General features: G+C 47.6%; 1 protein-coding gene and 1 long non-coding RNA gene across 4 annotated transcripts in view; one reads left to right on the top strand and one right to left on the bottom strand.

The window, feature by feature from the left end:
* The first annotated feature begins 6 nt into the window (after positions 1–6).
* LOC103381311 (NACHT, LRR and PYD domains-containing protein 12-like) lies at positions 7–4,245 on the top strand. Its single transcript, XM_017033475.2, has 10 exons — positions 7–98; positions 189–284; positions 407–481; positions 622–700; positions 776–1,004; positions 1,084–2,917; positions 2,999–3,172; positions 3,245–3,418; positions 3,491–3,537; positions 3,614–4,245. The coding sequence occupies exons 3-10, from the start codon at positions 447–449 to the stop codon at positions 4,153–4,155; spliced, it is 3,114 nt and encodes a 1,037-aa protein (XP_016888964.1). The 5' UTR covers positions 7–98; positions 189–284; positions 407–446; the 3' UTR covers positions 4,156–4,245.
* The window catches only part of LOC103381312 (uncharacterized), a 17,974-nt gene continuing 7,119 nt past the window's right edge, over positions 934–11,788 (bottom strand). The window contains exons 3-6 of one of the 3 annotated variants that reach the window (XR_003050063.1): positions 7,995–8,318; positions 7,719–7,804; positions 7,307–7,376; positions 934–1,018 (exon numbers count right to left, since the gene is read on the bottom strand). This is a non-coding gene — a long non-coding RNA (uncharacterized LOC103381312). Of the gene's footprint in view, positions 1,019–5,164; positions 6,491–7,306; positions 7,377–7,718; positions 7,805–7,994; positions 8,319–11,788 lie in introns of those variants that run through there. The other 2 variants (XR_521785.3, XR_521786.3) reach the window with 2 other exon arrangements.

The following is an 11,788-nucleotide window of genomic DNA, read 5'->3' as shown; positions in this document are numbered from 1 at the left end:
GAACCTGGACCTGAACTCAGCCACGTGTCTGTAGCAAGTGGCCGCTCCAATGAGCATATCATTAACTTTGAAGGATCTGGGAGACAAACTGAGCAGAGGTAAAGATCCTGGTTTGAGATCCTCGTCCAGTCCTAGACCCAAAGGTCAGCCGTATTTGACCTCCTGTAGTTTATTTGTCTGTATCACAGATTCTCAGGGTCCAAATCTGAGCCGAATCCCAGCTGTGTGTCCATAAAGACTGATGCCTCCAAGGATCTCACTGTGACTTTTGGAGAAGGTCAAAGGTCAGAAAAGGCTTCTTAATGTCAACAGACCATGACCATCAACAGACCATGACCATCAACAGACCATGACCATCAACAGACCATGACCACAAAGAATCAACTTTAACATTTGTATTTATTAGGAAACAACATGAGAGAACCAGCCTGAGGAGCGACACTTCTATGGACCTGATCGAAACCTTCAAAGATGGTGGGAGGTAAGATGGACTTCTGATGTCCAACATGAAGACCAGACTGACGGGCCAGCGTCTTTGTTCTGAGGTTCTCGTCTTGACCTGGACGACCCAGGGTGAAGAACATCCATTCTCCTCCTTCTTACTGCTGTTTTCCCCCACAGCTCTGTTCAGAAGACGACGGAGGTTCTCAGCGGTCCATGTGTCCAGCAGGAGGCAGTGGACCTGCATCCCATATTTAAGGTATGTGACTGAACAAGATCCTCTGTAGACAGGTGACAGAGCCAGAGGTCAACTTCACCTGATCATCTGCTCCAGCTGCTGGAGGAGAACATCATCACATTTGTGAAGAATGAGCTGAAGAAGATCCAGAAGGTTCTGGGACCAGATTACCTTAAAAGTTCAGAGAGTCAGAGAGAAGACGAGGAGGTGTCTGAAGGTGAGGATGAGGAGCAGAGGAGGAGCAACAGAGAGGCCTTTCTGAAGATCACTGAGAACTTCCTGAGGACGATGAAGCAGGACAAGTTGGTTGACCATCTGGGGATCAGTAAGAACATTTTACTGTGAAAGGAAGTGGAAATGGATGAGAACATCTTAACGACTGAAAACTTTCTTTGTTCATTCAGGAACCAGAGCTCCGGCTCAGCAACGACAACTCAAATCAACGCTGAAGAACAAGTTCCAACACTTGTTTGAAGGTGTGGCCCAGACAGGAAACCCAACCCTCCTGAACCAGGTCTTCACAGAGCTGCACCTCACCGAGGGCGGGGCCGCAGAGGTCAACAATGAACACGAGGTCAGACAGATTGAAACAGCTTCTTTAAAACCACACAGACCTGAAGAACCCATGAGACACGAAGACCTCTTCAAGACCGCCCCTGGAAGACCTGGACCAGTCAGAACAGTGATGACAAGGGGCGTGGCCGGCATTGGGAAAACTGTCCTTACTCAGAAGTTCACCCTGGACTGGGCTGAGGACAGAGCCCACCAGGACGTCCACTTCATCTTTCCCTTCAGCTTCAGGGAACTGAACGTGGTGAAAGAGAAGAAGTTCAGCCTGATGGAACTGATCCATCACTTCTTCACTGAAACCAAAGACACCGGGATCTGCAGCTTTGACCAGTTTAAGGTGATTTTCATCTTTGATGGTCTGGATGAGTGTCGACTTCCTCTGGACCTCCACGGGACTGAGGTCCTGACGGATGTCACAGAGTCCACCTCAGTGCAGGTCCTGCTGACCAACCTCATCAGAGGAAACCTGCTTCCTTCTGCTCGTCTCTGGATCACCTCCAGACCTGCAGCGGCCGATCAGATCCCTCTAGACCTGGTTGACGTGGTGACCGAGGTCAGAGGGTTCACGGATGTTCAGAAAGAGGAGTACTTTAGAAGGAGGTTCAGGGATGAGGAGCAGGCCAACAAGATCATCTCCCACATCCAGGCTTCTAGAAGCCTCCACATCATGTGTCACATCCCGGTCTTCTGCTGGATCACTGCCACCGTTCTGGAAGACGTGGTGAGGACCAGAGGGGGAGGAGCAGAGGAGCTGCCCAAGACCCTGACGGAGATGTACGTCTACTTCCTGGTGATCCAGTCCAAACTGATTAATGTCAAGTACCATGAAAGATCTGCAGCAGATCCTCACTGGAGTCCAGAGAACATGAAGATGATCCAGACTCTGGGGAAACTGGCCTTTGAGCAGCTGCAGAGAGGAAACCTGATCTTCTACCACTCAGACCTGAAGGACTGTGGAGTGGACATCAAAGAGGCCTCGGTGTACTCTGGAGTCTTCACCCAGGTCTTCAGAGAGGAGCGAGGTCTGTTCCAGGACAAGGTTTTCTGCTTTGTCCATCTAAGTGTCCAGGAGTTTTTGGCTGCTCTCCATGTCCTTCTGACCTTCATCAAGTCTGGAGTCAACCTGTTGGTGGAGCAACCACCAAGATCCTTGATGGAGCAACCACCGAGATCCTTGGTACCCAAACTGTTCAGAGACAAACCTGAGCTGAGACATCTGCACCGCAGTGCTGTGGACAAGGCCTTACTGAGTCCTAATGGACACCTGGATCTGTTCCTCCGCTTCCTCCTGGGTCTGTCACTGGGGGACAATCAGAGGTTGCTACGAGAAGTGCTGACACCAACAGGATGTTCTTCAGAGACCAACCAGAAGACAGCTGAGTACATCAAGAAGAAGATTGGCAGGAACCTGTCTGCAGAGAGGAGCATCAACCTGTTCCACTGTCTGAATGAACTGAAGGACGGTTCTCTGGTGGAGGACATACAGCAGTCTCTGAGGTCTGGATGTCTGTCCACAGAGAAGATGTCTCCTGCTCAGTGGTCAGCGCTGGTCTTCATCTTATTGTCATCAGGAAAAGATCTGGAGGTGTTTGACCTGAAGAAGTTCTCAGCTTCAGAGGAGGCTCTTCTGAGGCTGCTGCTGGTGGTCAAGGCCTCCACCACGGCTGTGTAGGTGGAGACAGGTGGAGACAGGTGGAGACGTGTCCTGAAGAAACTTCTTCAACCTTTTCTCACTGTTTCCATCCTCAGGTTGAGGGACTGTAACCTCTCAGAGAGAAGCTGTGAAAACCTGTCCTCCGTCCTGAGATCACAGTCCTCCAGTCTGAGACACCTGGACCTGAGCAACAACCACCTGATGGACTCTGGAGTGGAGAAGCTGTGTGCTGGACTGAAGAGTCCTCATTGTTGTCTGGAGACCCTCAGGTCAGGATTGGGTTTGTTGACTTCAGGCCATGACGTTGAGGTGAAGGTCTAAACCACAACTTCTCACTCCAGTCTCTCAGGTTGTCTGGTCACCCACAAAGGTTGTTCTTCTCTGGCCTCAGCTCTGAGCTCCAACCCCAGTCACCTGAGAGAACTGGACCTGAGCTACAACCATCCAGGACACTCCGGACAGAAGGTCCTGTCTGATGGCCTGAATGGTCCACACTGGAGGCTGGAGACCCTCAGGTATTCTCAGGTTCTTCTCCTGGTTTTTCAACTTGTAGTGGACACAAAGCATTCATAGTCTTCTTCTTCCAGGTTGGACCACAGTGGACCACAGAGGTTACTACCAGGAGTCAGGAAGTGTAAGTGTTGGTTAGCACAGGAAATGACATCACACCAGTCAATAACCAATCAGCTGTGTCTTCTTGTCTCCGTCAGATTCATATGAACTGGAGCTGGACTCAAACACTGTGAACAAGTACCTGAAGCTGTCCGAGGACAGCAGGTCGGTGACCAACGTGGCCAGAGCTCTGGCCCATCCTGACCATCCGCACAGGTTTGACCACTGGCCTCAGGTACTGTGTAGACCGGCCCTGACCGGTCGCTGTTCCTGGGAGCTGCGGTGGAGCGGAGATGTTCTGGTGTCGGTGAGCTGCGGAGAAATCAGACGCAAAGGAAAAGGTCCGGAGAGTTCCTTCAGCCACAGTCATCAGTCGTGGAGTCTGAGCTGCTCAGATGTTCGTGGTTACTCAGTCCGTCACGCCAAGAAAGAGACCTACGTCCACTCGCCCGTGGTCTCCCACAGAGTCTCAGTGTTTGTGGACGTTCCTGCTGGGACCGTGTCCTTCTACAGAGTCTCCTCTGACTCACTGCTCCACCTCCACACCTTCAGCACCAAGTTCTCCGGACCCGTGTACCCCGGGTTCTGGGTCTCTTTCAATTCCTCTGTGTTTCTGGTGAAGTCTGTACTTCCTGTTTGAGTCTGCGTCAGTCTGTACCAGACAGGTCTACAGACCTGAACTCTACAGACCAGGAGCGACTTTTACTAAATAAAAATGGCCGACAGCTTCGCTTGTTGTTGTTGTTTATTTTCCAACCAACTCCATCAGTTTTCTTTTCCTGAACATTAACAACAAGTGTCACGTTTCAACATCACCAACATCCAATGGTCACGAGGTCACGTGGTCACGAGGTCACGAGGTCACGTCAGACTAACACTGAGCAGCAGTTAGAAGAAAGTGTGGGACGTCAGCTGGACAGGAGGACACACACACACACACACACACACACACACGTGCAGGTGTAAACACTGTGTTCATCTACATTAATAACTGTCTCCAACGCCGTCCACCATGACACAGCGTTGGCTCTGGGTCCACGGTCCAGTCTGTGGCTAAACCTGAGGTGCTGACTCAGCAGAGTGAACTCTAATTGACATCAGGTTTTCCAATGAGTCACAGGGAAAAACATTTCCTCTCTGATTAAAATGAGCAGCGGAAAAAGCACTCAGCAAGTTGAGCACACGCACACACACACACACACACACACACACACACGTATTAGCTAGAGTTAAGTTGCTAAACACGATAACCCAAACTGAAGCAGAGAGAAAACAACGATTTTCTCCGACTGCGACTCTGACGGAGCAGAACTCTGAAGGCGTCTGTGCCAACATGAAAGAAATGAAGGGAAACTGTAAATATTTGTTGTCTTAACATCAACATGTGTTGGACGGCAGATGAAAGAAAGACGACGTTGTCGAAACAAACGTCTGAACAACGACTTTAATGTGTCGGTGTGTTGATTTAACCATTACCAGATGTTCCACAACCGCGTGATTCATGCAAACACGCTATGTTGAACATAAACAGTCCAGATGAGAACGTTTCAGTGCCTTTGGTCGCTCAGGTCAACTTCCTGCTGCTTCCACGTGCTACAAGTGCAAAAGGACAACAGCACCGTTACTGTGCATATGGAGCACCACCTTGTGGCCGGCTGCAGTGTAACGACTGAAACACCTGTGTGAAGAACTCCGAACCCTGAAACAAGATGAGAGGATCTGCTGTGACCACCAGTGTATCTGCAGGCTCAGTCTCCCATACCAAACCTCATAGAGAAAACCAGTGATTTTAGCAGCTGTTGGTCCACCTCTGAGTTCACCTCTGGAAATCCACTGGAGTTTAGGTAGGACTTCTTCGTCCTCTGACCACTTTAAACACTTGTTTTAACCCGGGGGTCAGGGGTCAGAGGTCAGGCGTTTCCTTTTGGTTCGTCTGAGGTTTTTCTTCGACCTGCAGCTCAGATCTGACCCAGGTTTCTGTCCAACGTCCGGTCTGGACCTCCGTCTTCCTCGGTGTGATGTTGGTGTCCCTCAGGGTCTAAGGGACGTTTTTCAAGACTTTATTGTTTTGGACTTTTTTTCTCCTCTAATTCAGCTCCACACTTCAGAACCTTCACAGACTGCAGCAGCTTCTCACTCCTGCGTCCAACAATGAGACGAACGGACAAATGTTGTTGATTAAATGGAGCTAATATTAAAAGCAGGGGCAGGAATTTCTCTCTGTACGACTTTATTCAATTAGATGGTTGAGAATCTGAAGCTGGGCTCAGTAACTGCCCTCAGGTGGCGCTAAAGAGTTCATGTTTAGACCAACATTTGAATTTGACCTCTGTTCAATATAATAATTCAACCATCTGGTAGCTCAGACTATTTGGCTGTAGCTTTAGCTAACCTTTAGCTGGGGGCCTTTTTTTTTTTTTTTGAACTCTTGGGGCTGATGTTGGTCCGATTCCAGCGAGGTTTTCAGTTTGAGTCGCTGCAGGTGAAGCTGCTGTTAGCTCCACTCTTCTTCTTCTCTGGCAGACGTTTGGACTCTTCAGCTGCAGCTGTGAAGGTCAACGATGGCTCTCTCTGTTGTATCTCAGACGATTTATGGTCCTGTGACCTCTGACCCTGGGGTCGGTCCTTAACCCGCGGTTGGTCCACTCGTGACTGAAACGCACCGAGGAGCGTTGACGTCCTCTCTGCACCGATCGGACACATGAAGAAGAAATCTGACTCCTGAAGAAAGAAACGTCTAACGAGGCTGTAAATTCCTGCATCTGGGTTCAAAATGTCCGAACTTTACGATTCACAGAAAGTGGTTTGAGGCGGTGGGAGCGCCGTCCATCTCACAGGGAGAAGAAATCTCAGCGTGAGCGCCAACATTTGTCCAACTAATGAAAAACATTCTCTGTTTGAGGCTCTTTTTTGGGTCTTTACTTTTAATCCAGACCTCGACCACACGGTGGCACAGTGGTTGGTGCTGTTGCCCTCTGAAAGAAGGTCAGTGGTTCAATTCCCAGCTCAGTAAAGTTAAACTTCTTGGAGGCCTACGGTTGTGCTAACGTTTAGCTAATAAACTTTAGCCATCTTTTCAGAACTATTGTTCCATTTTAATGACATTTCTGAACTGTCCCGGCTGCAACCCCGCCCTCACCTGGTGACTGCTGGTACTTAATATATTTTACTTTTTTATATTTTTCCTTTAAATGTATTCTAGCTACGGGTTTGACCTTTGACCTGGTGTCTGGCCCTGCTGTGACCTGCAGAGGTTCTGTATTTTAATCATTATTATCCTCAGCTTCAAGGTTCAGGTCCATCTCTACACTGAGGGACAACAGCGCCACCTGTGTTCACAGGTCATAAAGAGTCACAGGGGTCGTGATCAGCCTGCTCCACTGTGTGTGTGTGTGTGTGTGTGTCAATGTTTAGGTCTGACAGCTGACGTCCAAATAAGTCTTTCAGGACGGGGGGGGGGGGGGGGGGGGGGTGCTGAGGCTCCAGATTTAAGATTTTACTTTGATGAATCTCATTCTTTTGTTTCAAGGAAAACATGTGTCATTTATGGAAATAAAAGTTCTGAAAAACCAGCTCTTAAATCTGAGGATTTACTAGTTCACCGTTTGTCGGACTATTTCATCAACTTTTGTACAAATGTGTTGATAAAACACCCGATGTTCAGTCTACGACGTTTGAAATAAATGTTCAAGACTTTGACTCAGTGTCAGACAGAGTTTTTAAACAGGAAACTGGAGTTAGTGAAACCACTCTGCCAGACCAAACCTCATAGAGAAAATCACTGATTTTACCTCACAGAGACCAAGGGCGCTGCCGGTCCACTGCTGCCTCCTGTGGTCAGCTTGTGTCACTGAGTTCAATCTAAAAAAAGTATTTCAAACAAACACATTTTAACTTAGTTACTGAATCAGAACCAGTACATTTGTAGCTAGCGTTAGCTCTGGTGTCTGTACCAGGACTGTTGTAGACAACGTTAGCTCTGGTGTCTGTACCAGGGCTGTTGTAGCTAACGTTAGCTCTGGGGTCTGTACCAGGACTGTTGTAGCTAACGTTAGCTCCGGTGTCTGTTCCAGGACTGTAGTAGCTAATGTTAGCTCTGGTGTCTGTATCAGGACTGTTGTAGCTAACGTTAGCTCCGGTGTCTGTTCCAGGACTGTAGTAGCTAATGTTAGCTCTGGTGTCTGTACCATAACATTAGCTCACCTTCAAACACCTCATCTTGTCAGTCTTTGTTGTCATCCTCAGTTTGACCATCAGGTGTCGCTCCATCGTGCTGTGTTTGAAGACATCTGTGGAGACAACAGGGCTGCTGGTTTACTGCGACTCACAAAGTGTCAATAAATGATGTCAGTGAATAAATGAGGGACATTCCACAGAGGAGGACTCATGTGTTTGTGTCTCTGCTGCACCACGTTAATCACACACACACACACACAGCGTCTGCTGCTGGAATCAATCTCTTCTTAATGGAAGTCGTACGTTGGGAGCCTGGACCAGCTGAAGTGTTGCTCCTCACACCGTTTCATCAGAGCTTCATAACATGACCACAGGGGGCAGCAGTGGACCAGCAGATACTCTCAGGTCAGAGTCAAACTGGTGAACACCTCCTGCTCAGCCACCAGGGGCGGTGTAGGTGTGATGATGGCTCAGACAGAGATAGTGTCAGTGACTTCACTCCTCTCTGCTCCTCAGACTGAAAACCTTCTTTTTTTCTTTTTCTTGTAGATATCATGTTTCCAGACGCGGTCGCCGTGAGGTGAAGTGTGGTAGTGGAAAATCTCCCCCGATCCTCCCCCCTCCTCCCTGCTCACAGAAAATGAAGGAAAATGATATCAGAGTGGGCCATTACCCATCAGCCCCTTCATCAGTACCACCAAACCCTGCTGCAGGCACTGGAGAGACGGACACCACTGACCCCTACTGGAGAAGTCTCGTTAGTCCCAGTCATTGTTTTTAGACTAATTAGAGTCAGAAACATCAATACTTCCTTTGACATCATTTCTGACTTCATTTTGTCAGAAACAAATCCTCACCTTGTTGGAGACACCTTGTGGTTGTCTGTGTGAACTGTCTCTGGAGTCCCGACATTATTCTGGGACTAGAACTGATTTCTAACATTCCAGTGAAGGAAAGAGTTCCAAACAGTGACTATTTCAGGAGCAGACAGAGACAGTGAAAAAGTTCTGGTTCGTCTGGACGCTCCAAGTGAGCTGTCACAACTTAAAGCCTCTCAGAACATAATTCTGTCAGCACCGACATAACCATCAGAACCTCCTCGGAAAATTCTCCTTCTCTGAGGATTTGCAGTTCTTCAGGATCAGAGCTTTGAGGAGGAGAAGCAGGAGGAGGAGAAGACGTCCAGAACACGCAAATCATCTGAACGTCCCGTCAAAACTCTACCACTCTGCACGTGTCATTCCTCCTCTGACCAACAGCCAACACAGAAAAAGTGCTTGCGTCGTCCACGTGCACGAGCTTTGAGGTCCGTGCTGTGCATTTACGACATGAATTTACGACTTCTTCATTTCACTCATTTCTCTGCAGCTGCTCCGTTAGAAGATGATGACTCTGGTCATTTGGACAATATTCTTTTAAACTCATTATATATTCATATATTGAAATATTTAATATTTTTGATGTTTGTGTTTGACAGAAACACGTTCAAATGGAACCTTTTCCTGCCCTCTTGTGGTCAGATTTGAACCTGCAGCTGACACATTTGACAGGTATTCAAGGTCACTGCTTCGTTGCCAAAGCGTTCAGTTTCAGGTTCATCGTTCTAGAACTCTGTTCCTTCATGTTCCTCAGAGAACGGAGACGTTTGAGTTTTCCTTCATCGAGGATTGACTACAGAAAAAAGATCCTTCTTTAAAACAGCCAATGTTCTACTGAAAGTTGGAAAAAGAAAAAAAAAAAGTAATTTGAACCTTGAGCTCCAGGTTCACCACCTCCAAACATACATGAGGGGGTGTGAGAACACAGAGTCAGCCAATAGGAGTCCAGGAACAACAGAGAAGCCATCAAAGGGAGGGAGGGAGAGACAAGAGGCCTGAAGTCAGGGAGGAATCACTGCCTTCACCCCTCACATGAGGACATCAGAGGAAGAGGAGGAGGAGGAGCCCCCCTCCCACCCCCCACAGTCACAGTCAATCACAGCTTTAACAAACACTTGGTACAGGGAGTGTTTTTTTCAGTCAAACTGTAAATGGTTAAATCAGTACCAGTGAGGGCTGATGGTGTCTGGACCAGGTGAAGTTCAGGTCAGAATCCTCTCTGCTCTACAGGCCAAACTGAAAATGGGTTTTGTTTTTTTAAATGAACAAAAATCAGGATCACTCCAAAAAAAGGGTCAGACCAAACCTCAGAGAGAAAATCTCTGATTTTCTCTCTGAGGTTTGGTGTGAACTAAAATCTCTGATTTTCTCTCTGAGGTTTGGTGAGGGACAGTGGTTTGTCCGTGCTCTGATCCCTTGGTATGAATGTTACATATCTGAATGCCTGGCCTCTGACGGTGTGAGTCTGGAGTGGAAACTCCATGTCGTAATGACTTCCAGCTCCACTGACTCAGCCCAGGTTTAGACCATGACTCAGCTGATTTACAGACGACCTCATGGATCCTGATGAAGCAGCAGACCTTTCCACCGCTGCTCAGACCTTCAGATCCACTCCTGCTGTTGGTGCTGATCCACTCGGAGAACTCTCAGAGTTTTCTCAGTAAATTAGGAACTTTTCCACGTGAGGTTCCCTGGATAATTTAACCCCCCCTTCCCCCCCCCCACATCTTAGCACACCACTGTGGAAACTTTGTGTAAAACATAGTTTTAGACTTACAATAGTGACCAAATCACATCATCTTAGCAACTATTGTAAGTCTGAACAGATTATTTCAAAACAGTGAACTCACAAAATACAATCAGTGATGGAGGCAGCAGCTGTTACAGAGGCTAAAATCTCTGATTTTCTCTATGAGGTTTGGTCTTTTTACCACTCTAGAACTGAAGCAGCGTATGCTGACAAACTACTTTTTTGTTATTTTCACGTTTGCCTTAACGTTGTCTTTTTTCAGCTGTCTTTAACAAATGTGTTCTGATATTTGCGTCTCGTGGTAAAGTTGAAGGGGTTTGATCTGATTGGTCCTTTGTTGTGACGGAGCAGAACTCTGAAGGCGTCTGTGCCAACATGAAAGAAATGAAGGGAAACTGTAAATATTTGTTGTCTTAACATCAACATGTGTTGGACGGCAGATGAAAGAAAGACGACGTTGTCGAAACAAACGTCTGAACAACGACTTTAATGTGTCGGTGTGTTGATTTAACCATTACCAGATGTTCCACAACCGCGTGATTCATGCAAACACGCTATGTTGAACATAAACAGTCCAGATGAGAACGTTTCAGTGCCTTTGGTCGCTCAGGTCAACTTCCTGCTGCTTCCACGTGCTACAAGTGCAAAAGGACAACAGCACCGTTACTGTGCATATGGAGCGCCACCTTGTGGCCGGCTGCAGTGTAACGACTGAAACACCTGTGTGAAGAACTCCGAACCCTGAAACAAGATGAGAGGATCTGCTGTGACCACCAGTGTATCTGCAGGCTCAGTCTCCCATACCAAACCTCATAGAGAAAACCAGTGATTTTAGCAGCTGTTGGTCCACCTCTGAGTTCACCTCTGGAAATCCACTGGAGTTTAGGTAGGACTTCTTCGTCCTCTGACCACTTTAAACACTTGTTTTAACCCGGGGGTCAGGGGTCAGGGGTCAGAGGTCAGGCGTTTCCTTTTGGTTCGTCTGAGGTTTTTCTTCGACCTGCAGCTCAGATCTGACCCAGGTTTCTGTCCAACGTCCGGTCTGGACCTCCGTCTTCCTCGGTGTGATGTTGGTGTCCCTCAGGGTCTAAGGGACGTTTTTCAAGACTTTATTGTTTTGGACTTTTTTTCTCCTCTAATTCAGCTCCACACTTCAGAACCTTCACAGACTGCAGCAGCTTCTCACTCCTGCGTCCAACAATGAGACGAACGGACAAATGTTGTTGATTAAATGGAGCTAATATTAAAAGCAGGGGCAGGAATTTCTCTCTGTACGACTTTATTCAATTAGATGGTTGAGAATCTGAAGCTGGGCTCAGTAACTGCCCTCAGGTGGCGCTAAAGAGTTCATGTTTAGACCAACATTTGAATTTGACCTCTGTTCAATATAATAATTCAACCATCTGGTAGCTCAGACTATTTGGCTGTAGCTTTAGCTAACCTTTAGCTGGGGGCCATTTTTTTTTTTT

The sequence above is a fragment of the Cynoglossus semilaevis genome, chromosome 7 (assembly GCF_000523025.1).
Source record: "Cynoglossus semilaevis isolate Cse_v1.0 chromosome 7, Cse_v1.0, whole genome shotgun sequence".
In the NCBI taxonomy this organism is placed as follows: domain Eukaryota; kingdom Metazoa; phylum Chordata; class Actinopteri; order Pleuronectiformes; family Cynoglossidae; genus Cynoglossus; species Cynoglossus semilaevis.
The sequence above is the reverse complement of the archived record's forward strand: the minus strand, read 5'-3'. Positions and strand labels throughout refer to the sequence as shown.

Bases quoted from the DNA above. Each gene is read 5' to 3' on its own strand.
- LOC103381311 (XM_017033475.2), top strand. From the start codon at position 447: ATGGACCTGATCGAAACCTTCAAAGATGGTGGGAG. The intron at 1,005-1,083 runs GTAAGAACATTT...TTGTTCATTCAG, and splicing joins GGTTGACCATCTGGGGATCA to GAACCAGAGCTCCGGCTCAG. The intron at 3,173-3,244 runs GTCAGGATTGGG...TTCTCACTCCAG, and splicing joins TGTTGTCTGGAGACCCTCAG to TCTCTCAGGTTGTCTGGTCA.